We start from the raw sequence: 27,831 nt of genomic DNA on the forward strand, positions 1-27,831 counted from the left end.
TGTGAGAGAACGTGGGAAGGCACATCATGTTTCCTACAGTTTATCACCTTATTGAGTTGGCATTGTTACTACCTATAGCGACGACAACAGTTGAAAGGGCCTTCGTAGCAATGAAAATCATCAAGACCGAGTTGCGTAGCAAGATGTCCGATGACTGGCTTAATGACTTGATGGTGTTTTACATTGACTTACAGAAGGAGGGTAGGTCACCGCCATTGCCTGGGTCTTCTGGACGCCATTAAAAACTTTATTATCGGTACATTTTAGGTTGTTTTCCTATTTATATATGCTTACATTTTATTGTATTTCATCATTCCGGTTAGTATCATATAAAAATGTCAGTGTGCATTGTTAGTTGTGTATTGACTATTTTGATTTTGCTTAAAAAATGTTTCCTTAAGAGTTCGCCCCACCTTAACTTTGTTCCTCCTCCGCTACTGCATATGTTATCTGAAGCAAATGTTGAATGATCTTGGAGATGATTTCTACTATTTTAAAACTAATCCAACTTGGCTAATTTTCTTTTTCAGAAAGCTAAGATGATTGGATATATATAAATCCACCAAGACAGCGAAATTGATTGTACAAACAATGAGAATAATTTTGCATCCTAAGCTAATAAACCTTGAAAACTTATGTGACCTTTGCAATGAAACGCTCAAACCTGAAAGTTACTGTTTTTACTGCTATGGGGCTTGAGTCCAAACAAATCACAATCTCTAAGGAGGCACTAAGGCTGATGAGTGCGCACTAATACATCTGAACTGCTCACTTAAATAGTTTTTTTTTGACGAAAAACAGGCAGCGCTGATTTCATTTCATTAAGAGAAAGGCCAAGACGCCGGGTTACAGTGTCAGGTTGGCCCTGATCATGCCCTGGAAAAGCATCCGGTAGGCTGTTTTAGCAGAGTATTTGACCATCAGCAGTCCACTTCTAGTGGATGTCATCAGGTTGCCCCGGCGAGAGGTTCACTTGGGGAAGCGATATGCCATACCCGCACATAGTCAGCAAGCACCTGGGCAGTAGGGTTGCTTCTAATGCATGCTATCCATCTGCGGTCCAGGAGCGAAAGCCTCCGCCCTCTGCTGTGTGAATATAGGTGTGGGAATTGATCTCTGAGCGGTGTACCTTGCCACTTAAATAGTATGTCATCTGCCCTTATCTGACATAAAGCAGCGAATACCCTATTTTTGTAAAATCGGAACACCTTTTTCTTTTTTTGAGCTTGGAACACCTTTCCTTAAACTACCCTTATCTTACCTGACATAAAGCAGCGAATACCCTATTTTTGTAAAATCGATACACTAAAATACAGTGCGCACTCGCTAACCAACACAGCAACAAGTGGTCACGTTACAGCCTCTGCAATCCTCTGCGCTAGCCGCGTGTTATACTACAGGAATGATTCCTTCTCGACGCAAACACCACCCCACTTCACCTCCATCGCCTCCGCAGATCTCATCTCACCCCTGGGCCTGTGATTCACATCACTTCACTGTCCGGCGGCGACTGAGTACTGACATGGGTTCCCTGCTGATACCACTGTTGGGCAGTGTGGCCGCCAAGGCCGGCGACGCGCTGGTGGGCGAGCTGCTGCGGGCGTGGGGGCTCGACAAGTCACACCGCAAGCTTGAGCGCCACCTCGCCGCCGTCCAGCACATCCTGCTGGACGCCGACGTCAAGAGCCGCACCAACCCCGCCGTCCGCCGGTGGATGACGGACCTCAAGACCGCCGCCTATCGTGCTGACGACGTCCTCGATGACTTCCGCTACGAGGCGCTGCGACGCACGGCCGCACAGATCCGCCCCTACTACACGGCACGCAAGGTTTGTCCTCGCCCGCTCCTTCTCCAGCTCTTTCTCAAAGAATCAAAACTTGTAATACAAGAAAATAAATTCTAACGAAATCACAAAAAATTGACAGACATACTGGTTCTCACTCGTCAAATTCATCCAATTATTATTCAATCGTGCGACACAAAACACCACTATCCACTAATCCACATGCTACTCATTCTTTGCCTCTCATTTATTTCTTTAAGGCTTTAGTTTGGAAGTGGATGGCGTTTAACTTCAATTTAATTGTTTCCATTGCAGATGCTGAGCTACTTCACCACCACCAGCCCGGTTATTTTCCGCCTCTCCATGAGCAGAAAGATGAAAGATGCCCTTGAAATGATAGATGAACTTGTTGTGGAGATGAATAATTTCCATTTCCTACAACATGCTGATGCACCAACCATTGATCAACTGCAAACGCACTCTCATGTCAATGAATCAGAGGTAATCGGCAGACAAGATGAGAAGGAACAAGTGGTGAAGATATTGCTCGATCACTCCAAGAACAGCAACGATGATAATAGTAATGTGATGGTTCTCCCCATAGTTGGTATGGGGGGAATTGGTAAGACTACCCTTGCCCAACTTGTGCACAATGATCAGAGGGTGAAGCATCATTTTGAGTTGGTCTTATGGGTCTGTGTCTCTGACAAATTCGTTGTTGAAGAAATCGTCAGATCTGTAATTGAAGTGGCCACCATGAAGAAGTGTGATTTGACTCAGATGGAGGCACTGCAGAAGAAACTGGGTGAAGTATTGGGCAAGAAAAGGTACCTCCTAGTGCTGGATGATATTTGGAATGAAGATAGACATAAGTGGAATGATATGAGATCTTTGTTATGCTCACAAGCTTGCTCGGGCAGTGCTATAACTGTCACAAGCCGTAGTGATCAAGTTGCTTCTATCATGGGCACACATCCTTCACATCAGATATCACTTCTAAATGATGACCAGTCATGGGAGATTTTTCACAAAAACGCATTTGGAAGGGAAGTGAAGAAGCAAGAGGAATTCATTTCAATGGCTAAGAGTATTGTCCTTAAGTGTAAGGGGTTGCCTCTTGCCATCAAGACTATAGCAACTTTACTTCGTTCCAAGAATCACAGTCAGTGGATTTCTATTGTTGATAGTGATGTATGGAAGAGTGACATCCTCGCAAGTGGGATTGTACCCGCCCTACAGCTGAGCTATGATCACTTGTCATCAGAAGAAAGAATATGTTTTTCCTTCTGTGCTATTTTTCCAAAGGATAGCCTGATGGATAAAGACATGTTAATCCAGCTATGGATGGCAAATGACTTTATTGCATCAGAAGCAAGAGGCCGAGAAATTTTTGATGTGCTAGTTTGGAGATGTTTCCTACAATATGTGGAGATTCAAAACACACAATCATTTAATTATGGGATCATCCATCGATCAATTACTTGCAGGATGCATGATCTCATGCATGATCTTGCTCACTCCGCAAGCGGAAAAGATTGCTCCATTATGCAAGAATATTCATCAAGTCAAGAAATTCTGAAAGGATCCACAAATTCTAGTTCATTACAGCAGGAGGTTCGACATTTGTCACTTGATTATGTCTGTAATTATACTATGGCAGCCATGAAGGAAATTCTAGCTCCCCGGCCCCGCACGATATTAGTCTTACGCTGGACTGCAATTCATTTGAGTATGGCCAAGTCAAATTTCATGTCATTACGAGCATTGAAGACACTCTCAATCAAGACACATATGAAGAACTTGAAGCATCTTCGGTATCTAGATTTGTCAAATTCTGATATATCTGAATTGCCTGAAGCCACTACCAAGTTGTATAGCTTGCAAGCTTTGAGGCTTACTGGTTGTAAAAAACTTAATAAATTACCAGAAGGCATGAGATATATGAGCAGTCTTCGTCACATCTTCCTCCTTGGGTGTGATCGATTAAAGCACATGCCACATGGTATTGGTCAACTGAATTCTCTACAGACGTTGACGAATTATGTTATTGATAGTGACATAGGCCGTGGAATTGATCAACTGAAAGATTTGAATCTAGGGGGTGGTCTTTCTTTGACAGAGCTGAGAAAAGTGTATACTACAGAAAATGCTAAACAAGGCAATATATCTGCCAAGCATAACCTGAAACTATTGTCACTCGATTGGTCTGGACCTTACAACACAAGCGATGGAGATGAAGTAGATACTAATGCAGAAGGAATATTAGATGCCCTCCGTCCTCACAAAAATCTTGAAGCTTTACGGTTATGTGATTATACCGGTGCCAAATTTTCATCATGGATGCACGACTCTACACTCTTAGAACATCTCAGTGAACTTTATCTGAGAAGATGCAAGAACTGCAAGGATCTTCCACCATTATGGCAGCTGCCCTCTCTCAGGTACTTGAGTTTGGAAGATTTGAATAACTTGACCAGTATATGTGTTAGTAACGATGATACAGACAATGTAGAATCCTGTATTTCTCCAGCACCCTTCTTCCCTAAATTGGAAACCATGATAGTTACTGGCATGCCTAAGCTGGAGAGATGGCATCGGGAGGTGGCAGGAGAAGTAGCGGATGTATTATTCCCTCGGTTGAATAAGCTAGATATTTCCTGGTGCCCAATGCTAGCAAGCATGCCAAAGATGCTCCCTTTGCTTGAAGATCTATTGATGAAGGAGGCAAGAGACATCCCCATTTACCATCTGTTGAATTTGGCTGTGCAATCTAATCTTGAGTGTAAATGTGTCATTTCAGTGGAACCTATAGTTGGTTGGCGACCTATTGACATTCATTTATCTAGGCTTGGTCACTCTTCTGTGAGACTGAATCTCAATGGTTTGATGGACAATGCAGAGCTCTTTGAAGAGGACCTGGACAGAGCCCCTTGCAGATTTATTAAGTACCTAGAGATAATAGATTGTGGTTGTCTTTTCCCATCCCAAGTGCAAAGCAATATATGGAACCATTTTGGTTTTGTTGAAGGAATGTGGATTTCAGGCATCAAGACGGTAGAATTGGGAAACTTGAATCGTCTTGGAGATCTTCACTTGTCCGGGTGTTCCAAATTAACTGGTTCATTTCCATCAACAATATCTGATGGCGAAAATCTCCTACTTCCTCTACTCGATAGACTTGTAATTACGAACTGTGAGAATTTGGTGGAAGTTCCAGAGTTGCCTGTATCTCTTGAAAAGTTGTTCATCTCTATTTGTCCCAAGCTCGTGTCCATGGTAACTATCCGGAATGCCAACAAATTGAAAGCATTGAGTGTGATTGATTGTGACGCCCTGAAGACATTTGCAGCTGGAATTTATAGAGTGTCTGCACTCAGGATACTAGAAATTCAGCGATGCCCAAGGATAGAGACAGTACCGGAGGGACTCTTGCAGCAGTTCCCAACCCTCGACATGCTATGGATCAGAGACTGCCCCAACTTGGAGGAGGCATTCTCGAGAGGAGGCGCTTACTGGAATTGGGTTGAAGCAATTCCAAACAGATATGTTGGCGCTCAAGATCAGTCCATGGACCCATGCACTAAATGCTTCCCTTGTCAGTGATTATAGGATTATTTATGCGTTCGAGGATTGATGTCATTTCTGCTCTATTTTCACCATGATATTATGGCAACCCTGCTTGCTTGTTTCATAGTTAAAAAACAAGTACACTGATGATGGGCTAGAGAATTGAAACGTGGAGGATGCTTGTTTCCTGGCCTGGCCACTGATGATGTGAGTATCCAAGATTGCTTAACCCATCTTTTACATTCCGTGCTGTTCATCTTTGCATGCATGTGCTCCTGTTTTCGGTTGATAGTTGACCGCACAAATAAAAGGGATGCATATATCTGTGTGAACTCCGATTTACTGTTAACTTCATTCAAATTGTAAAATTTGAATCTGGTTTTAGCATCCATCATAGGAAAAAAGATGTTATCCACTGACACCACAACCAGCATGACTTTTAGCTATCTGTGTGGGTATGGCCGTGTCACTACAACTTCTTCAGTTGAACTTCAGTCACAACCAGCGTGACATCTGTGTGTGAATTGTATATCATACACTGTGATAGCTAGTACATAGTATTTTTTTTTATTTGCAGTGGAAGGTAGTGAGGATGTGCAGGCATCGTTTGTCATGCACAGAGGTTATTTATTAATGCGGACTCTCCTTGTTGTTGCCCGTTTTAGCTGAAAATATAAAGATTGTGGTGAGAAAGACTCACAAATTCAGAATGCAACTCCATGGTCGTTACGGACATTTTTTTTCTTCGAGAAAGGGCGCTTTATTACTTAAGGTCATTATGGAAATAAATTCTGACAATGCTTATTACTCATTAAATCTTTTTTTAGGGTTTCTACGGAGGGCAAAGCCAGCCTGAACTCACTTATAATTTTTTATGTTGACAGCATTCATTTACTCTTTAAATCTTCAACTGATGACTGCAACTGTATGCTGACCGATGGTGTCGACCCTAATTACACTGCGATCCTACCATCTGTGCCAAGTCGTTGTCCTGGATTTGGATTTTTTTTTTTTTGGCTCATCCAGTATAGATTTGATTCACGCAGGGGCGTTGCCGGGCAGCGGGGTGTAGTGGTTCCGTCCTACCACTGGAGTCCCAGGATTCTATGAGTGCCGCCATTGCCGGGGGTCGCGCGGACGGCAAAGAACAGCCATGTCGAGATGCAGCCTGATATGAGGTGTCAGGTGTGCTCTGAAACCACGAGTGGCTGGACACGAAGGTTAGTGAGAAATCAGCGTGGGAACACCGCATCTCCTATGTTTTTTACACTCGTTTTAGCAAGTTGCACTTTCAGCTATAGGGGGTAGTTTGCTTTCGCTAGTTAACATATAGGTGATCTGAAGCTGAATCTTTCAGCACACATGGTTTTAGTTTTCAGTTAATTAAGGGTGCGAAGATGGTGGGATCGCAGTGTTAATTGGATTGTCAGAGTATATGTGATCTGAAGCTGAATGTTGAACTACACATGGTTTTAGTTTTCAGTGAATTCTGGTTGCAAAGTTGGTGGGATGGTAGTGCTAATTGGATTTGTCATAGTATATATGATCTGAAGCTGAATATTTCACCACACATGGTTTTATTTTAGTTGGCAGTGATTTATGGGGGGGGGGGGGGGGGGGGGGGGGAGGTTGGTGGGATGGCTGTGCTAATTGGATTGTCACAGTATATATTTATTGGTTTTAGTTTCAGTGCTAATGGGGTTGTCAGATCATATGCTTCTTTTGGAAAGTGTAATTAGGGTCGGTGCTAAATTAGATTCTGTCAGTCTGTGTACGTTTTTGGGACATGACCAAATGTTGGTCGCTTGAGATTTGATTCAGTATTTACCATTGTTGGAACATGACCAAAGTGGTATTCAGTACATGGCCAGATTGGATTCGCCTGAAAAAATGGGATTCACATGAGTTTTAGGTTGGTGTGAATCAGTAGTAGCGTGCTTTTTTGATCCGTATGTGGATCTCTTGAGAGTACAACTGATTTTTATTGCACACATGATTTTGATTAAGTATTAGCATATTTGTTGTAAAAATCTGAACAAGCTGGGTGCAGTATCACCAATCTGCGGTTTGATTTAATTACCGTTCAATCAAGGATTTCTTAGATGCAAACTGATTGTTCTTTAGGTTGTCGTTTTGCCGTGTCAAACCCTTTTCTGCTGGATGTGTGTTCATGCGGCGGAGCCCGGAACACCGGCTTTGAGGTGTGCTCAGAAGCTACAAGCGGCTGGACAAGGAGGTAATTGTGGCTTAAAAACTCTCTCATCCAGCATAGCACACGGTTTAATTTTCGGGATAACGCTAGACGGCCATGGTTTCTAGTCAAAAGATGTTTCTTGTTCAAACCAGAAGCATCCGAATTTGCAAAAGATAGCCTCTTTTGTGCCTTGAATTGCAAAGCTAACTCAGATTTCCTGGTTGTTTGTTATTAGTATAGTATACCTTATTTTTGTCCTGAATTCTGAACCTTACTAATTTTTTTTGGTTGTGTTATCAGTGTAGTGTACATTTTTTGGCCTGATTTCTTAACCTTATCCGGGTATTGATTTTCTGCAAATCAGTGATGCACTCGTGGTCATGTTTATTTGTTAGTCTACATTACTTAATAGATTAGTTGTTTTTATCTGTATCCACCCGTTAGTTAGTTAACTGAAATTTGTTGGCAGTGGTGCATTATGTTCTTTATTAACTGCTATACTGGAGCAGCGGATCGAAACATTTAAAAACAATCAGCTCTGAAGTAATTATTGAATTGCACTTGATGTTTGTTTTATTATTATAGTATACTTTTTTGGGCCTGTCGAGCGCGAGTGGGGTTTCACTCTGATTTCGTGAACATTTTTTTTTGCAGAGGACAGTTTCATTGAGAGCTAACCTGCCAATTGAGACGCATGCCAGTAATGTTTACATCCGGGTGATTTTTGATAAATTTGATGATGCTCTGTACAGAGCCGGGTGCATATGTGCTGGACGAACTAGAACTGAATATATGTCTGCATTTCGATTTTACAGTGTCTAAGTGCTAGTAATGTACAGATTTGCTGCAGATTAATTAGTTGGTCTATAGTACTACGACGTGGTAACTTGATTATCTCCCCTGACTAATTATCTGAACATTGTTATGGTGCGATAATCTGTTACGATTTTCTAGCGTGTAAAAAGGATAAAACTAAGTTCGAGGTTAGTAGTAATGGATTTTAAACGCAAGGACGGTGAAAACGTGGTCCATTTGCTGGTCAAAACGGACACACAAATTAACATGGACCAAATTAAGCTTGTTTACTTATTGAGCAGCTAATAGTAAACTAAAATGGGTGTTTGCTGGCCTGAAATGGGTGTTGCGCGGTGTGTCGACCATCAGGACCTCTACCGCAGGGTCGCTGCTGTCGCACTCGGACAGGGTATCGACGGAACTAGTCGACAGATCGAACAGGCCGTAGAGAGATTCACCGGGCTCGATTGCCGCGACTTGAGGGGTGGCCGACTGATGTGCCACCGCATGCTTCACACACCGCTGAAGCTGCGACCGACCAGATCGCTTGCGACGGCGTACAGCGGGGAGCGAAGACACCGCGGGAGCCGACCGATACTGGGTCGACGGCTGCCGCAGAAGGACGCCGCGAACGCACGCCCGGAAATGCGTCGCCTGCGGACAGGGACTGTCTCGACGTCGAGGGGGGCCTCATGGAGCCAGGCGGAGTCGTCGGCGATGAAGACGAGCGTGCCGAGACAGATCTCGCGGCCCTCAGCCAAACCGCCACTAGAAACCATGATGATGGGAATCGAAAAAATCGCAACCTCATCGGAAAGTCGCTAAGACACCTGCCCCACGGTGGGCGCCAACTGTCGTGGTTCTAAGTCTGGCAGTAGAATGGGGATAGGTAGGAAGAGGCAAGATCCTAACTTCGGTGAAGTTGTGCACACAAGATTTACGAGTTCAGTCCCTTCTCAAAGGAAATAACAGCCCTATGTCTCGGTGCCCGGAGGCTGGTCGATTGGATTATGCGTGAAGTTACAGGGGGTGTGAACCCTTGTGCCAGAGGAAGGGGTGGCTTATATAGAGTTCGTCAGACCCCTCCGGCCCTAAGTTACACAGGGTTCAATGTACATAAAGATAGGATATTACTGGTAACGCCCAGCAATAAAGTCATATAAATTACGGCTGGAGATGCTCTAAGGAACTGTGTCTACATGCATGCTCTGTTTCCTCTGTTTCTGCACAAGGGTATTAATTGCATCGAATGAATCCGTTGTGCTGCTGCCTCCAATTTGGCTCTGCGAATGAGATTCCAATGACACGCTGGATTTCTGCTGCTTCAAACAAGAATAATAACGCGTCTGCAAGAGTAAGATATGTATGCATCTCTGCCTGCCTGCCCGCCTGCCATAAGTAAGCAACCATTTTTTCTGGACCTACCTGAACAAAATATCAGCCACTGAAATCTTTCTCGCCACAATTTTCATAATGATTGTCAGGAGTATTTATCAAGTAATATGCATCGACAGGATTTAAGTCCACAAAGACCATCTTAGGATTGCATTTTGAATTTGTGACTTTTTCTCACCACAATTTTCATAATGATTGTCAGCTAAAGAGGGAGGGCAAAAACGAGCATCCGCATAACTGAATAAGCTCTGTGCCTGAAAAACAATGCCTGCCCATCCTCACTGCCTTTTGGAAAGAAAAAATATATATACTATTACTCTAGCTAGCTATTACAGTGTATGATATGCAATGTACCTTCCACTACTACTACTACTACTATGTAACAAATGCTATACTTACATGAGACCATCCCTAGGCACTAGGCAGTCCAAAGTAGATTTACAAGCTATATACTTCCTCTGTAAAGAAACATAAAAACGTTTAGTAGTGATCTAAACGCTCTCATATTTCTTTACGGATTGACCGAGGGAGTAGATAGGAATATGAGAGGGGCAATAATCTTCAGTGTTTATATTATCATTTCAACAAAACTGATTATTTCCCTCGGAGAAACCACTACTGTTAGCACTGCCATTGTGCCACCTTTTGTTCAGATTTACAAAAACAATTTGTCTTTTGTTGGCCGCCTCCTTGGCGCACTCATTGATCACTCGTTTTCGGTTTTCGTGGATTCAATATGTGTTGCAGCTGCTCGACGAAATGCACACACAGGGCAACAAGAGCAGAGGAAAACACAGAGCAACAAGACCCGGTTGTGTTAGAACAGAGCAACAAATGATCTTCTTTTTTTCCACTCAAGACTGCCATCTCCTCTCTTTCGGGGTCCAGTTACTGAAAGCTCCTTGGGTAGACACTGGAGCATCCCAGTTACTGCCCTCCCCTTATATAGGCCTGGGGTATCATAATTGGTCTGCAAAAATATGTGCGCTGTAATACAGATAATGGTCGGTGGAGGCCATTATCATGTAGCAATAGATGACCTGACACTGGAGCGTGTCAGGTGCTTGAGTACTTCCTTCGATGTGACGTGCCGCACCGCCCTTCTCTTGTTTTTCACCACACTAGTGCTCGGTCTTGTCGTTCTTCCCCTCGGGTCTGCATAAAGAAAGCTTCAGGGTGATACTCACCACTAACTATATACCTAGCCTAGCAGTGCCCTGCGAATACTAGGCTATCTTTGTCTTGTCTTGTGATGAACCAAGACAAGTTCCCGGAAAAAAAAAAAACAGAGCAGCTCCTCTCCTCTGTTTTTCCCCGACCTCTGTTTTTGCAACTTGTACGTTTCGTTTGTCAACTACTACTATGGAACTGCATTCCTCCATCGCCACCCAACAATTTTGGGTCTGAAATTCCAGCACCACCCTCTTACAACATAATCCTAGCTAAGCAACAAGAACAATAACTCTCTAAGACATGTAGTATATATGCATCTCTGACATGTTTGAGTAAACAACAGAGCAGGAGAACGTACAACATACTGGAATTCTAGTTAGCTGAAGGAAATCTCATTGACTGAATTCTTTCACACTGTAACAATGCTTACCTCAAGTGAAGATTGACCCATTTCAGTCACCATGGCATTGTATTCTCAACTTGGAGTTCTTTCTCACCACAATCTTTATATTGTTGGCAACAAGGGGCATCCGCATAACTGAATAAGCGAATAAGCTGCGTGCCTGAAAAACAAGCAACTTGTCAGAAGTTCATATGAAATAACGGTGCCTGCACATCCTTGGTTCCTTTTTTGAACAAATATGTTCTACCTGTTACCATCTTCGCCTCCCGTCCACCCAAACATACATACATACCCCTGTTTAATTTGATGGTCCTCACGACCCCTGTTTGTTGCTGTCACAGATAAGATAGATGATCTCAGGTACATGTTATTGAAATAAATCAAACTGAAGGGTACACACTTGCAAGTAACACTGATTACTTGAAGATTGAGTGATATGCATTGACAGAATTTCAGTCCGTAAAGCGACGACCATACTTTGCTAGGAAAATGTGATCTATGCATGGCAGAACCTAACAGTTGCAGCTTAACTGAACTTGACTTGTACAAGAAATGGATTTCACTTACAGTTGCAACACATGTACAGCTCGTACCCATTGTGATCCATTTGGACCTAAAAAGGACACAAACACTCTTTAGATAGATACAAGTTTTCACATTTACAAAGACAGCAAATAGATTATACATATTTAATGCAACTAGTATGTGTGTATCTCTATATGATTAATAACTGAAGTTGAGCTATAAGCTGTTGTGCAAAGCTGAGTTGAGTTATAAGCTGTTAATAGCTGCTGCAGCGCGTACTAAGTCCGCCAAAATTCATAGATAGGTTCTGCAACAATTTAGGGCAGTCTGTGATACTCCAGCTTCTCTCGAGAGCTGAGAACTGCTGCAGGAGTCCCTCCGGTACTGTCTCTAACTGTCTAACATTGGACAATTCAAAACTGTTAGGGTCTTGAGGGCACCATACATTCAATCTAGAGATGTTGTCATGGTGTTGGATGGCAAAACACGTCCGGACGATTGCGGGTGGTTTGAGGGTCAGCGTTGGAGATGCCCTAAGGCAATGTTTGTATTGCGTGATAACAACAGATACAAGTGCTTTTGAGTTTTGACATATACAAGTGGGAAGGCATAAATAATCCCACGAGGCTGACATCAGAATACACAAGCACATGCATTCCAATCAAAGACAAGCGATCTATTTAGCACCTGGGTCTCCGTGGAAGTTCTTAAGCCAAATTCCTTGATCTCTCTGGAATTGCTTCAACCAAATTCCAGTAGGAGCCTCCTCTTGAGAAGGCTTCCTCGAGGTTGGGGCAGCCTCCGATCCGTAGTCCCTCAAGGGCTGGCAGCTGATGTAGGAGTCCCTCCGGTAGCCTCTCTAATCTTGGGCATGTCCAAATATCTAGCTTCTTTAACTGAGGGAATGATACAACCGCTACTTGTCCTGCCACCTCCTGATGCCATCTCTCTAGCTTAGGCATGTAGGTAACTATCATGGTTTCCAATTTAGGAAACAAGGGTGGTGGAGAAATACAGGATTCCCCATTGTATGTATCATCATTGCCAATGCATATACTTGTCAAGCTGTGCAAACTATCCAAATACAAGCACTCGAGAGAGGGCAACTGCCATAATGGTGGAAGATCATTGCAATTTCGGCAGAAATCCAGACGAAGTTCACTGAGATGTTCTAACAGTGTAGAGTTGTGCATCCATGATGACAATTTCGCACCGGTATAATTATATAACAGTAAAAATTCAAGCCTTTTGTGGGGACGAAGGGCCTCTAGTATTTCTTCTGCATTTGTATCAACTTCATCTCCATAATTTGAGCTGTATGTTCCATACCAATCGAGTGATAATCGTTTCAAATCATGCTTGGCGGACATATTACCTTGTTTAGCATTTTCTGCACTATGTACTTTTCTCAGCTCAGTTAAAGAAAGACCACCACTTAGATTCAAATCTTTTAGCTGATCAATTCCACGACCCACATCACTATCAATGATATAACTTGCACCCCCCATCCACGCTCGACCCAGCACCCCCGCCCCTGAATCCCATACTCACGTGGCCACCCAATCCCCATCGACAACTCCCCACACCCGTACCTCCGACGCACGCCACCGCCCATCCCCATCCACGTCGCCGCCGCCGCATCCGGTCCAAATCGAGCAGCAGGGCAGCCGGCGGCCAGATCCACCACGGTGCTTCCAGATCCGCGGTTGCCCAAGCAATGGAGCTCATCCACAAGGTCCCCTCTCGCTCCCCTCTTCTCCTCCACACGCCTCTCTCTCTCTCTCTGAATCGATTTAATTCGAGTTCGCAGACATGGTTCCTGTCTTCGTCAAGTTCGTGTTACTGCTGCTGAAGAACTCAGCATACCCTTCAAGTTCGTCCAGATCCACAGTGTCCAGAGGGACGTGACGGAGGAGGAGGTTGAGGAGAAGGGCCACCGGGAGGTCTTCATGGCTCAGCTCCTTGCGCACAACCGGTGCTGCTCACCCTAGTATACGGGACAAGGTCCGCCCCCCTATCGATTTTCTCTCCTTTCCTAGCTTCCTTTCCTTCAGAGTGGATTCTCTGACGGATGGGTTGGTCGCAAGATGACCCCTAGATGGACCTGACCTGTTCGCCAAGGTCAAGAGGATAAGAAGCCCTGCCCATTTCATGGCGCGCTTCATCAACATCACGACCAAGCCAGCCCTCAAGCAAAGTATGGTTTTCATACCCATCAAATCCAAACCTGCACCATATGTTTTGTTTCTTCATCATCCAGCCATGGGACTTGCAATTGTATATATATACACATGTTTAGCCGCTGGTACTTGCATCTGTACCAGGAGATAGAAGAGGTACTGATAGACTGATGACATTGTTAAAGAACTTCAGTAGATTGTAAAACTGTACTGCAAATATGCTATTGGAGATATTCATTATATTCAATTTTCGTTTTTTGTAGAGACTATTATGATTTTCAACGGTGAACTAAAGCGCCAAAGGAAAGCTTGTGAAAACTTTGAAGAAATCCTTGTGGTTCAGACCTTTGGAGGATGTAATTATCTTCATACACATTTACTCCCTTCAGACATTTGGAGGATGTAATTATCTTTATTATGAGACGGAGGGACTACTTCATCACTTTATGTCTTACCTTTTGTAATTCTGTCTGTTGGGCTTTGCTTGGTAGCGTTTAGTTTAAATAGTTTTTTATGAAAGCGCTACTCACATATGGCCTTGTCTTTTTTCTCAAAGGTGCCAAAATTGCTTTGTGTTATCCTCTATCCAGATTGTAGAAAAGCTTGTCGACATCGTCACTTTTCTGAATAAACAAATCCGGGATGAATTCGGTGAAGCTGGTAATTAATTATTGATTGGCTGCTTTATTGTTTGGACAAAAATGTATCTTATAATTTCCTGGTATCTCCCTGAATAAACAGTTCCTGTAGGTACCGACTTCATGGAGCAAGGCCAGAACAAAAGGCTAGGTTCATGTGGTCTACCACTACATTATGCTAACATCATCAATCAAACTGAAAATATAGTAAGTAAATTTGACGACTCACGTGATGTTTATCATGCTTGCTTAATGTCCCAATTTCCTTAATGTAGTAAATTTCCATGTAGCCTCTTATATATGTAGGTAACTGTTCAGTTTTGTTGATGAACCATGCATTTATTTATTTCCCTTTTCTTTTGGTGAGCAGAATATTCGATGGTAGTCAGTAATAAATATATGTCTATCTCCTAGCTGCAAAATACCAATTCAAAAGTCAATTTTGAAATAAAGAAGTTACAGTGTCATAGTTCATATACTATTTGTGTGACCTAAGTCTACATTCTTCAGTCTGTCCTCTATAGCCTAGTTTTTGTGATATGTCCTTGAATAAGAAGCAAGAAAAGGCATATGCTCTCATACACTTCAGAATCTTTTGATATCGTTTGACTATATTTTGAATATCTTAAAGATTGCTCTGCTTAGTAATTATAATTTCAAGGCCTTGTTTAGTTTTGTAAAAAAATATTGATTTGTGTTGGCTTGCGATATTTAGGCAAGGTTTGAAATTTAGTACAAGCAAAGCATAATGTAACAACAGAACATGATAGGTAGTTCTAATTCTTCCTATGTATGCAAATCGAGGTTGTTCGTAAAGTTATGCAAAAGCAACCATGGCAGCCGGTGCCAGTCCCCACATCTAGAAGGTACTGCACTCTTCTTAGAATTCTTGAATATTACACTAAAGAAAAGAATTAAAAAAATTCAGTTATTATATAGACAAGGCGTATAATGAACTAGGTCTTGCAAAAAATACTTCTGATCACAAGGGCCATTCTATTGAAAAGCAATCATAGCTTGCCATTCCATGGAAGCGCTCGTCTCTCTCCATGTAGATTTAGTTCTAGGACTCAAGTAGCAAGCACCGACACTCTGGGAGCTAGCAAGATATGTTTCTCCTCTCAGATGCTGAAGATTTATTATTTTTCTGAGTCAAGCATGTGTTTGAAAGTAGGAACCTATAAGTTTCCTATTTTCTCCTGAGTAACTAGTGCTTGACTCCTTTTATTCTGAATCAACAAGCAACTCTGTTTCTTAAACAATTCTGCAGCTACTACTTAAACTTCGCACATGGTTGGACAAACATCGTGGATTAATAAGAGGGACCACTCAACTATATGTACAACAAACCAACATTCTTTTATTTTGAGCAACCTATATTCATTTCAGCAAATGATTTATGTGCCTGCAAATTCTTCTTATTTTTGTTGAATCAACATTTTTTTATAAAACCAAGTAGCATATTTAATCAGAGAGCTGTTCAGTTGGTATACATTCTCATAATTATTTATTCTCACTGTCTAGCACTAGTGCACACTTATATAGAACAAACATGTACAAAAAAGTAGAACAGAGGACACCTGCGTTGCCACTAGATTGCTACTAATTAATCCTTACCTGCAGTGTTTGGATGTTCTATTAACTTGACAGCAATCAAGAGAAATCAATACACCAAAAGAAGATGACTATTGGTAAATATTTATAGTGATAGGTTATATCGATCATTCCGATGATCCATACATAGTGCATAATCTGTTCTTATGATACATACACACATTCTATTTGTGCCCTGTGGAATGCAAAGTACAGGGCGACACACATATGTCTTCATTTGGATGAGCCAATTTTCTTTTTCAGCCATGCAACTTCTATGTTTGGAACATGTGTTCTTCTGAGCTAATCTATTTGGCCATTTCCCTTTTTACAGGTTGCCAATGCCTTTGCATCCACAAGTTTCTAGAGGTGTGTTTGCTGAGCTAAAAGGATCTTCTGCTGCCATATGTTTCTACCTAAAAGGAGATCATATATTTTGCGCTTTTGTTTATGATGTAATAATGGCATATGAACGTACATATGTATGCATGTAGACCTGATGGATGGTTGTGCTTTTGGCTTGACTATGCCTATGTGTGCATGTAGGCATGCATGATGGATCTTTGTGCTTTTGATGTCCTGCACTTGTGAACCTATGTATGGATGATAGATTGCTTATATATGCACGCACACATTATCTATTAAGTGATGCAATCTTAATTACTGTATGCATGTGTGTCGTCATATATGGATGGTACAAAAAGGAGTGAAGATAAATGATAGCTGCTGAAATACATGTATGCAATATAGGAGATTTGTTAGATCGCATAGGACACAAGTACAGGCAGTTTGTTTGCCGGGAAACTCTTGTATCTGCCCTGAATTGTCACTCTCCCGGGAAAAAACTGTATGCCGGGAATAGTTCCAACTGCCGGCAAAGGTATGAATATTAAAGGCAAAGAATCTGCCGGGGTTTATACGAACTGCCGGGAATTGTTTTCCCAGACAGGACTTTCAAGGGCAGTTCATATTTGCCGGCAAAAAGCTTTCCCGGCAGATAGTATGCCTCCAATGGCTAGTTTTCCCGGCAGATGTGGTGACCCCTAATTTTTTGTCATGGTGTAGTGTATCATCCCACTTCTGTACATCTTCATTCCAAACATCGTCCAACACTAAGAGGTACCTTTTCTTGCCCAACACTCGACTAAGATCCTTGTGCAATGCCTCCATCTCAGTCAAATCACAGGTGTTGATCGTGGCCACTTGTATTATAGATCGAATTATTTCTTCGATAACAAACTTTTCAGAGACACATACCCATATGATCAATTCAAAATGATGCACCACCCTCTGGTCATTGTACACAAGTTGAGCAAGGGTGGTCTTACCAATCCCCCCCACACCAACTATGGGGAGCACCATGACATTATTATTATCACTCGGACGGTTGTGGCCGTGGTCAAGCAATATCTTCACCACTTGTTCCTTCGCATCTTGTTTGCCTACAATCTCCAACTCATCGACATGAGAATGTGTTTGTGGATGGAGAATGCTTGGTGGCTCAATATGTTGTAGGAAGTGGAACTTGTTCATCTCTACAACCAGTTCATCTATCACATCAAGGCAATCCTTCATCTTCCTACTCACTGAGAGACGGAGAACAACCGGATTATGGATGGTGAAGTAGTTCAACACCTGACATCATGAATATATATAAAAAAGTGAAATTAAAAGGCTTCCATCTGAAAATAAGTAAGTTAAAATAAAAAGACACCCATTTCCAAATTTAAAACCTGAACTGAAAACATAGCCGGCCGGAGTGGAATGAGAATGTAGGACGAGGGAAAACCTTGCGTGCGGTGGAGGAGCGCCCAAACTGGACAGCGGCACACTGACGCAACGCCTCATAGCGGAAGTCGTCGAGGATATCGTCGGCCTGGTAGGCGGCAGTCTTGAGGTCTGTCATCCACCGACAAACGGCGGGATTGGTGCGGCTCTTGGCCTCGGCGTCCAGCAGGACGCACTGGACGGCGGAGAGGTGGCGCTCCAGCTTCTGGCGGGCCTTGTCCAGCCCCCACGCCCGCAGCAGGTCGGCTACGAGCGCTTCGGCAGCCTTGGCGGCCAACCTGCCGAGCAGCGACATCAGCAGGGAACCCATCTCAGTCGCCGCCGGTGGGTAGCTCAAATCACTGAGTGCTCCGGTCCAGTCCCGATGTTGAGGTAAATCAGTGGGTTGCAGAGGCCAGTTGAGGGTTGCCAGCCTCAGTATGTGCGCCTTCATTAATTGTTTCCTCCGCACGCACATCTCAATCTCCACACCATCGATCGAATGCATACAAGGCCGGCCGGGTTTTCATTTTTTTTCTACTAAGCTGGTCGTCATGCATGACGACGTATATATGTCCAACTCATTCTTATCTTGAAGCTATAAACTCTTCGCAGCACCCAGAATAAGCGTTGTTGTTGTTATTGTTGTTGTTGTTGTATTGGTCAAAATATGGTATAAGGGCATCTCCAAGGGCAGACCAACAAATCGCCCGCATCCGTTCCGGACCGCGGAAGACATCCAACGCGGTACTTTATCGAACGCCATGGAACAGCACGAGTCCAGGCCTACACTACCAGAAACGAATTGGTTGATGCCGCACGCAGGAGCTCGGCGAGCACACATCAATCTGACCAGTTAGTGCCACCACACGCAAGCCTGGGTGCGACCTCTCGTGCCGGCTCAATGGAGTTCCGCCCCTCACCTTGACCTCGAGCGCTGGCAGCCGCGCCGGATCTGTGCAGTGCATCAATGCCGCGCACCCCCTCCTCCGCATGCTCCCACCGAGCCCACTGGCACTCGCCACGCCCGTCGCGCAAGCTCACCGCGCCGGCCGCGCCCCCACGCCTCGCCTCAGTCGAGCGGCCCGCATCGCCCAGACCTTGCGGGAGAGTAAAACTGAAGACCCCGCCGCCACCGACCCCACGCGGGATTTGTCCGGCGGCGGCGAGGGGAGGAGGAGTTTCTCTGGCGGCTAAGGTTTCGCCCGGTTCACCAGCGGGGACGACACCAGGACAAAAAAAAAGATGCTAGAGCAGTAAGCTGGAATGCATGCGTACACATAAGGATCTTTGCAGGATGGATGCATGCATGCTAATTGAGCCCGGGTTAGTCCTGAGAGAAGAGTGAGATGCATGCAGGCCCTTTTTCTAGATCTTTCACATTTTTAGAAATAGTGGCTTTGTTTTCCAAGACTATTACTGGATCGTGTCGCTCTGTCACAAGGGTGCCATAGCATCGTCTTTTTTCTTTTCTTTTCTTTTTTGCAGTTAAAATGGGACAGGCTCCACAATTGAAGGCCCGGATCAAGCTCCCGGTTGGTGAAAAAAAACAAAAACTCCAACGTTGCAGACGGGGCGGGCTCTGCTAAGCCCGGCCAGGCCCGGTATGGTAGCAATCTTCTTCTCTGTTTATACTGTCGGCGGAAAGGTGAGAAAAAAATCCAACTTGTACGTATCCGTCCGTGCAGCAACGGATGTCCTGCGGCTGGCTGGGCTGGGATCACGTGTTTGACGCATGCATGCAGGCAGAGCCAGAAGAGGCGATCGGAGCAGCCGAAGATGGAGCACGGGACACGGGAGGGAGGTAAAACGCCGCTTCCCGCCAAAACCTCACCTCACCCAGAGGCCAGAGGCAGAGCGGAGCGGGAATCCCAGGCAAGGCCGATGGCACTAGCTAGCACAGCTAGAGCTAGGTGATGGGGTGGTGGCGAGCCCTTTTTACCGCGTCCTTGCTGCAGTAAAGAAATAAAAAATAAATCATCTTTGGTCGGCAGACACGGTAAAAAACAGCAGAGACCTCGGTTTAAGGAGCAAAAGCATCCTACTCTTTGACGGCGCCTCGTGAGGCGACAGGGTCCGGGCCGGACGGGGCTCTCACCCTCCCAGACGCCTCACGGTGAAAAGGGCGGTGGAGGGGGGAAAAGAGCATCCGTCCGTCAGTCGTCCTCCTGTAAGTACGTGCATGCGTGCATGCATTTTCAACGAAAGCCGCAGCTCCTTCCCTTTCCCACTCCACTCCACTCTCTTTGCTTCTGAGAAAAAAACGAAAAAACAAAAAAAAAAAAGAATCGTTGTTGTATTGCTTGAGCCTCATGGGCATATATATATATATATATATATATATATATATATATATATATGTACATGATCATCTTGGAGTACAAGACAAGGTAGAATACTATCCTACGCTATCCTAACTTTCCTAATAATCACGATACTCAACATCCCCCCGCAGTCACAACGATCGCAATGCAAACGGTGAGATTGGAGAATAATCCGAAGGTAAGCCAACGGACACCCCCCCTCCCCACAGTCGTAACGGTCGATGCATCGCGGAGTCGTGCCTCGAGTGAAAACTGACGAGGTTGCTCAAGCAAAGTGCCCTTTGTGCCGTTTGTCAATGTAGCCGAGAGCGTAGTCGAGGTAGCCGTGCGAAGAACGCCGTGGTCGGTGTCGAGTCGGGGGTCGCCGCTGTCGAGGTAATCGCCGTGGAGCCGCGAAAGAAGAGCAGCGGCGGCAGCGGCCTAAGGAGGAGGCGGCGGCCGCGGCTAGAGAAGGAGCGCAGTGGCGGTGCACGAAGTAGGCGATAATGAACCCGACAGCGTGACCAAGACCTACGCGGACGGTGACGTTGCCAAGGGAGGCGGCACAACGCATACCATGGGAATCAAAATTATTATAATATGATAATAATTTGAAGTTTGGAAATTATTCTACTCGAACAATTGTAGCATGCATGCACTTTCTCTGAATATATGCAATGTAATTTTGTTCAAATAATGTGCAGGCAGGAAATACAGTGCTTCCAAAAATCTATACTATGATCAGTAACTTGCGTGCAATTCTTCATAGGAAGGATAGGTAAAATCACATGCTCAGCATAGAAGACAGTTCAGGAGCCTGCTGGAAACCTGTTGTTTTAGTGCTTTAACAATGGTGCGGCGTCCTAATTGCGAACAGCAGCAGGTCCCCACCAGATGAGGCAGCTCCATCGTCCTCACGTGCCGCCGCAGGAGAAAAGCGGCTGCTCGGATCCACAGACGACAGATGTGGTGGCGACTGCCTTGTACAACGGAGCCAGCGCCGGCATGCATCGGTGCCTTGGGTCATCACGCACTGCCTCCGTCGAACCATCCGCGAGGAAGTCGATGACCTAGGGCAAAATATGGGTTTCCGTCGTCTTGCAGAGTTCTCCAATACGAAGCCATCGTCTGCGGGGGAGAGCGACGTGGGACATTCAAAGATGTGTTGATAGTGCGAAGGGACTTTACTTTTTTACCTGCCTCTTCTTCATTTAGAATTGGAATCGTGTACGGGTTGGAGTTGTACTCATATACGGCTTGTCTGTCCTATGTACGTAATAGCTAGATACGCGGGTAAAATAGTACCATCTTGGATGTAGAAAATAATATAGGTAAAAAAAACTGAAAGCGTTAATTTATAGGAGGAAGCGTATTGTGACGGTGAACCTGACAAAGTCAATCTGTGCTTTGTTATTAATTAGAAAAAATTAGGAAGACATATGCTCAGCAAGTTTGGAGGAATCAACAGGACAAGTGGAGGGCCGGCCTTGTCGCCGTGCTGAACTGGGCTTTTTCTAATTTTCACAATTCTATCTTCTATAGTGTATGCTTGATTCAAAACCCCAGGATGGTCCATGGCCCATCTTGTCCACCCCTCGGGCAGACCTGGCTGAGACGACATTGTTCTTGATTGTTTTAGATCCGTAAATAGCATCATAATGTTTTTTAAAGCCCGTAACAACGCATGGGCGTTCTACTAGTTGACTTTAGATTTCTTCCGAAGCATGAACTGGTCCGCTCACAAATCTCATGCGTCGCAGTAACAACACGAGATCACATCAATCCCCGTGGGTCCTGCGCACCTCCCTTGCTCTTCTCCTTATCCTATGTGGCGAGCCGCCGGCCACACGCCATGGCCGATGCTCTCGCTGCTCTTTTTTTCCTCGGCCACCATAGCTAGAGCTATTGTACTACCGTGTCCAGGTGTCAAAAAGATGTGTCGCCCGCCGTTGCTGGAACCGAAGCACCTGTGGGCAGGGATAACCGGCCTGACGCGGTGCTGCAACCAGCAGCAGAATCGCAGACATATATAACGAAAAAATAAACGCAACTAATTCAAAGAGATAAAAAAATCAACACCGAAATAACTTGTGTCTCTTTCGCAAAAAATAATAATAACTTGTGTCTATCACGTATACAAGTACACTAACTTGATCTCTAATCATTATAATTCCGATCAACCTATAACCTATCTATATGAGTACGACTATAGGCCATAGCTTAGGAGCTTCTCCTCATGCCGGTCCACCACCTGAAGATGGTATGTTCCTCCACCCAAATGTCGTTGGGTGAGAGCTTCACGTCCTGGTCGAGGCCCTCCTCAATGCGCTGGAGGTACTGGTGCTCGAACATGGCAGGGTTATCGGCGAAGCACTCACGCAGCACCGCCGTGGCATTGGCGCATGCCTCAGCGAAGAATCTGGAAAATCTACGCACCTGCCAACCAGGCATAACTCAGCGTAGCACCTGTTGGCCAGGCATGACTTGACAGCTTCACTGAAGCTTCGTGCAAGACGAAGCCACTCCATCTGCTGCCTCTGTCTTCTAGTGATTCTCTACAAACGATGCTCCGAAGAGAGAAACGACACCGTAGTATCACCATCGTCCGATCTGGAAGACCAGATCCTAGGGTTTCCCCAGAAGCAGCACGAGTGGGTCGACAACAGTTACACGACGATGCCTTCATCAAGGTAACGACGCAAAACGCCGTCATCGCCCACCAACGGCTCGCTTTACACCAACAACTCTGTCTCCCGGACTCATAGCCGTGACTAGAGAGGGGGAAGGCTGAGACGCGCCCCCGGCCAACGGCTCGGTTAGAACAGATCTGAATGGAGTTGTCGCCGACGCGACCAATGCAAAGGCAGATGACGTTGTTAGCAGTAATCTTGATATTATTGTATCAGCATTTTAGTTTGCTTTCATTATGCATTTAGCATAGTTTAGAGAGTAGCTAGTCCAACAAACTTTCACCGAAGATGCGCAGAGGAGGCGATATGGCGGGTGCCGTGCGATGCGGCGAGCGCGACGAGATGCCGACTGTGATGTGTGATACGGTGATGCCATTAGAGTGCCGATGCGACAAGGCTGGAGCGTGATGGGCTGGTTCAGGTTGAGTCGGATGACACGGCAAGGTCGTGTGATACGGCAAGCGCGTGGACGGGTTGAAGCAAGACCGGCTGGATGGATCAGTACGTTGAAGCCAAGAGAATTGGTGTGTTTCTTAGCTTGTTGACTGCATGCATGAGTGTGTTAGCGGGTGGTGCATGTCAGGGAGAGATTCCAGGAGATGTAGTGCCTGGAGTTTGTTGGGTTAGTGGCGTAGTAGATGGATTAGTGGGTTAGTGGCCAAGAGTGCCGGCTAGCTAGGGTGTGCGTGAGGCAAACCTCCTGTGTATATAAGTATGGCATTGAGTTAATGAGAAAAGGAAGGCCGAGAGGGCCAGTGCAAAGATGTAGCATTTGTGGTAGCCAAGGGAGATTGACTGGGCAAAGCTATGTATTCTTCCTTGGTCTATGCGTGTGTGTGTTCTGTGTGTGTCCTCTCTCTGCGTCCTTGTGTTCATGGGGGTGTTTTTGAGAGAAGTCAGAAGAGAGAGAGTTGTGAGAGGCAGCTCGAGGTAGAAGAAGGAGTGGCGCTGCTACGAGAGGCCGTGCCAACAGGCGTGCCGCCGCCGCCCAAATAGGGATGGTTGCTGCGCCCGTAGCCCGCGCCGCCTCTGACGCCGTCGCGCCACAGCCATCGCCGTCGTGCCGATCGGATCGGGGGCGCCTCCACACGATTTGAAGCCCCGCACAACCCCAGAGCCGCGGTAGAGAGGCAAAATGTCATCCGCCACCAGTGACGGATCTAGGATTTTGAAGCAGGGTGGTCCAACCTAATAATTTTTTTTACAACAAATATGGCATGCCAATGTACTAACTAATTTACCAATAGCAAAATATAAATTGATCAATTTTTTTCTCAGATAAGTCTTAATTTTGCATAAGAAAAGCGTACGTACCTTGAAAAGTTCAAAGAAGACTATCTGAATGTGTTCATTCTTCCACATTTGATACATGTATGTAATCATGTGATGGTGGTTCACATTTTGTTCTTCAATGTGACAATGACATGCACTGATTCATAAAAATGAGAACAATTTATTATTTGTTTGACCCAAACTGAAACAATTCCGTAGTAATTAGTAAAATTCCTGGAAATTACAGCTCAAGATGCCACATAGATTAGAAATCTGACCCAAACTGAAACTGTTCAGCAGTAAGTAGTAACATTCCTGGACAGAATTCAGCACAGTACTACATTACAATTTACAAAGGAGCACAACAAGCCTAAGCTCGTAATGAGCTGTTCTATCACGTAGCAGCACGACGAGCAATGAGTAAGAGTAGACAAAAATTAGGGAGATGGGCAGAAATCTCATCTAAGGTGCCTCAAAGAATTGCTTTGCGGCTGGCTGCAGGCTTGCTGCCGCTGCAGAACGCCGGCTACTCCCGAGTGCGGACCGGGCGGCCGCGGGCTTTCGGCTGGGCGCGGTCTCGCCGGGCAGGTGCGGGGCAGATAGAGTCGCCGGCGAGGCACGGAACCAGGCGGCAAGTCAGGGCGGTGAGATGGGCGGGAGCGTAGAGCAGTCGCGAGGGGAACCTGTAGACCCGCCACTGTCCGCCACCCCGTTGGCCCCCAGGCATAGACCGGCGGCAGTGGAGGGAGGGGGAGGCTGGGACGCGCCCCCGACGACTAGGTTTAGGGCGCCGCCCGAGTGTCCCTAGCGGGGAAGGCGCGGGGGCCTCTGTCCAGCTCCTATTGGTTCATCCGTCCCGAAGTACAACTCCTATATATAGATTAGTATAGATAGATCATGCATGCAGAATAAAACTCCAACGTTCAATTGTCTTCATCTAGGAGTATTTGTATAAATAAAAGATCCATCATCGAAGGGTTTGATGAACCTTCTGCTGTTTTAGCTGAAAGATTTTGTATTAGTCAAGGAACGCGAAGGAAGTGAGAAGAATGCAGTAATCGCGGACATACCCAAAGACTCCACAACTAAAAGAGACAAAAATTCAGCACCGAAATATGTCTATATATGACATATCAGTAAGTAGACTAACTTGATCGCTAATAATTGTGATCCCGATCGATCTAACCCGTCTATCAATACGACCATATATAGGCGATGCATAGCAGTAGCATAGCTCAGGAGCTTCTCCTCATGCCGGTCCACCACCTGAAGATGGTACGTTCATCACTCCAGATCTGGTTGGGTGACAGCTCCACGTCCTGGTCGAGGCCCTCGTCAATGCGGTTGAGGTACTGGTGCCTCAGGCCGGGCTTAGATCCAGGGATCTCCTCCGTGTATGTAGAGAACCCCATGGCGCTTTTTTTTTGAGCATCAGTACAGACACAAGCGCTCATATACACTAAACTCTAAACCCTAAATGGGAACGTCTCCTCCCACTAAAAGCGTATCGCCGGAAATTCTGAAATAAATTCAGAAATAATGCGAGCACCAGGATTTGAACCCTGATGGGTTGGGGATACCACTGTCCACCTAACCAACTCAACCACAGGCCCATGGCGTTTTTGTTTGGTTAACAAAACGAAATCGATCGATGGATCTATCGCTGCGCTTTAAATAGCTACCGACGATTGGCTTGGCTTGTATTGAACGTGTACTGTACGTGTCACGCACGGTCTCTCTGGATTGCACCGTACGTACGTATCCTTGCATGATACGTGCGTTGCAACCGTGCGTGTTACCGTACCTTTTTCAGCCCTGATCAGGGGATCGGTGCTAGGCTATATCTACCGGCCGGCAGATTAAAATAGAGGATGCATCTGGCTAGCGGCCGTTGGCCTGTTAGCGCTCGCGAGCGGACGGCCGAAAAAGGAAATTTTCTGTCCCCATTGTTCTCATAAAGGAAACTTCGTTCCGAGACCCCTAGAATCCGTGAAGAATCAGAAAACAAAGGCCGGTCAGTATCACGTGATAGCCCACTAACTCCAGAAGCCTCCACGCACCCCTCGCCCACACTTCCTTCTCCACTGGGCTCCTTCTTCTTCTTCTCAACGAAAGAAAAGGGTCCCAGCCTGGATCCAAAGCAGAGCTATCATGGCAAAGCAATGAACGCAGGAACGGAAGTGGTAAAGAAGAGGGAGGAGAGAGGCGTACCAGGAAGTCTACATCAGATAGCCAGCTGGTGACTGTCGTTCAACATTATCTACTTTATTGTTCAACATTATCTGCTTCATTACTCTCGTTCCCTTGAAAAATATCTTGGGGTTCGCAAAAAAAAAAGGCAGAGGTGATTAGTTATCATTACATACAAATATTTGTTTTCTGGAAAACTAGATTAAAAGTTGAGGATGGCAACTTGATATCCTGTTAGTTCTGCAACTAGAAATGCTGGCGATGACAACTAATGAGATATTCTTGTGCAACTAAAAATGCTGATGATGCCAACTAATGGGATATTCATGTGCAACTAGAGAGGCTGAGGATGTCAACTACTTGGATAATGTTGTCCAACTAGAATTGCAGTGGGTGCCAACTAAATAGATACTCTTCTGCAACTAGAAAGCCTGAGGGTGCCAAGTCATTAGATACTATTGGGCAATCCTCATTTTTTTAAGATGGGACTAATCCGAGTTCTTGTGCAACTAGAGAAGCCGACGATGTCAACTAGTGTATAATGTTGTCCAACAAGAATTACTGAGGTTGCCAACTAATTAGATACTATTCTGCAGCTAGAAAGCCTGAGGATGCCAAGTCGTTACATACTCTTGGGACAATTCTAAAAAACTTGAAGATGGCAACGTTGAGCAACTGAGAAAGTTGAGCATGCCAATGCTTAATTAGTCCTTCTGCAACTATGTATGAAAATTAATAGACTTGGCTGCCTGTATGTGGAGTAAAAAATATTCCTGATGGAATTTTATGTTACCTTAGCGGCTGCTGCAGAAGATGTGGCATCTACCCCTTTGGATACTGCCTCCGTGCATACCTTTCTTCTCTGCAGTTTTACTAAGAGGAATCTTTCGCCACCCTAAAGTTGTGTAAGAAAAAAATAAACAAGAATAAGGGGTTGAGAAAAAATTAAACATGTATGTGTGCCATATAAAAAACCTAAAGGACAAAAGAAAAATGAAGGAAAGTAAATTCCAAAGGATTGTGTTCTCCACTCACATCGTCACCCTCTCCATCCCCGTCCTTATCATCGCCACGCAGCTGCCGCTTAGCAGCCCTTTTTGAGTTCCATCGTGAGATCGGATTTGCAGAACCCTACGATGAACAAAAACATTGGGATGCTAAGAGGGTAAAAGAAAAGGGCATAATAAAATGGTCAGAGGATAAAACCCAAAAAATTAAAGTGCTAATAGGGTACAACAACAACAACAACAACAAAGCCTTTAGTCCCAAACAAGTTGGGGTAGGCTAGAGGTGAAACCCATAAGATCTCGCAACCAACTCATGGCTCTGGCACATGGATAGCAAGCTTCCACGCACCCCTGTC

General features: G+C 45.0%; 3 protein-coding genes and 1 long non-coding RNA gene across 10 annotated transcripts in view; 2 read left to right on the top strand and 2 right to left on the bottom strand.

Annotated features, from left to right (window-relative positions):
• Positions 1-18,344, bottom strand: part of LOC125525117 (putative disease resistance protein RGA3) — a 118,750-nt gene extending 100,406 nt beyond the window's left edge. Inside the window, exons 1-2 of the mRNA XM_087531413.1 lie at positions 18,036-18,344; positions 17,370-17,881 (exon numbers count right to left, since the gene is read on the bottom strand). Of these exons, the coding sequence (XP_087387539.1) occupies positions 17,370-17,881; positions 18,036-18,344 (821 nt within the window). The remainder of the gene's footprint in view (positions 1-17,369; positions 17,882-18,035) is intronic.
• Positions 1,364-8,487, top strand: LOC125525215 (disease resistance protein RGA2). 3 transcript variants are annotated; one of them, XM_048690226.2, is made up of 5 exons: positions 1,364-1,828; positions 2,099-5,557; positions 6,382-6,570; positions 7,475-7,586; positions 8,199-8,487. In XM_048690226.2, the coding sequence occupies exons 1-2, from the start codon at positions 1,403-1,405 to the stop codon at positions 5,384-5,386; spliced, it is 3,714 nt and encodes a 1,237-aa protein (XP_048546183.1). In that variant the 5' UTR covers positions 1,364-1,402; the 3' UTR covers positions 5,387-5,557; positions 6,382-6,570; positions 7,475-7,586; positions 8,199-8,487. The 3 variants fall into 3 exon arrangements, with proteins under 3 accessions (XP_048546183.1, XP_048546182.1, XP_087393329.1); XM_048690225.2 differs by having other exon boundaries at positions 6,397-6,570; XM_087537203.1 differs by lacking the exons at positions 6,382-6,570; positions 7,475-7,586; positions 8,199-8,487 and adding an exon at positions 6,235-6,359.
• On the bottom strand, positions 12,543-13,322 carry LOC147956673 (putative disease resistance protein RGA1; the record flags this gene model as incomplete). The annotated part of the gene is made up of 1 exon (XM_087536611.1): positions 12,543-13,322. A coding segment is annotated over one exon (780 nt), but the record flags the coding sequence as incomplete, so codon positions are not given.
• On the top strand, positions 13,338-16,893 carry LOC125525360 (uncharacterized). Of its 5 annotated transcripts, none has more exons than XR_015611867.1 (6): positions 13,338-13,570; positions 13,646-14,032; positions 14,279-14,371; positions 14,572-14,675; positions 14,757-14,860; positions 16,581-16,893. It is a non-coding gene; the product is annotated as an uncharacterized LOC125525360 (long non-coding RNA). The 5 variants fall into 5 exon arrangements; XR_015611866.1 differs by having other exon boundaries at positions 14,766-14,860; XR_007291267.2 differs by having other exon boundaries at positions 13,646-13,839; positions 13,923-14,032; positions 14,279-14,675; positions 14,766-14,860.
• Positions 18,345-27,831: the final 9,487 nt, after the last annotated feature.

Source organism: Triticum urartu, chromosome 7A, assembly GCF_056163025.1.
Source record: "Triticum urartu cultivar PI428250 chromosome 7A, HENAU_Tu73, whole genome shotgun sequence".
Classification (NCBI taxonomy): Eukaryota; Viridiplantae; Streptophyta; class Magnoliopsida; order Poales; family Poaceae; genus Triticum; species Triticum urartu.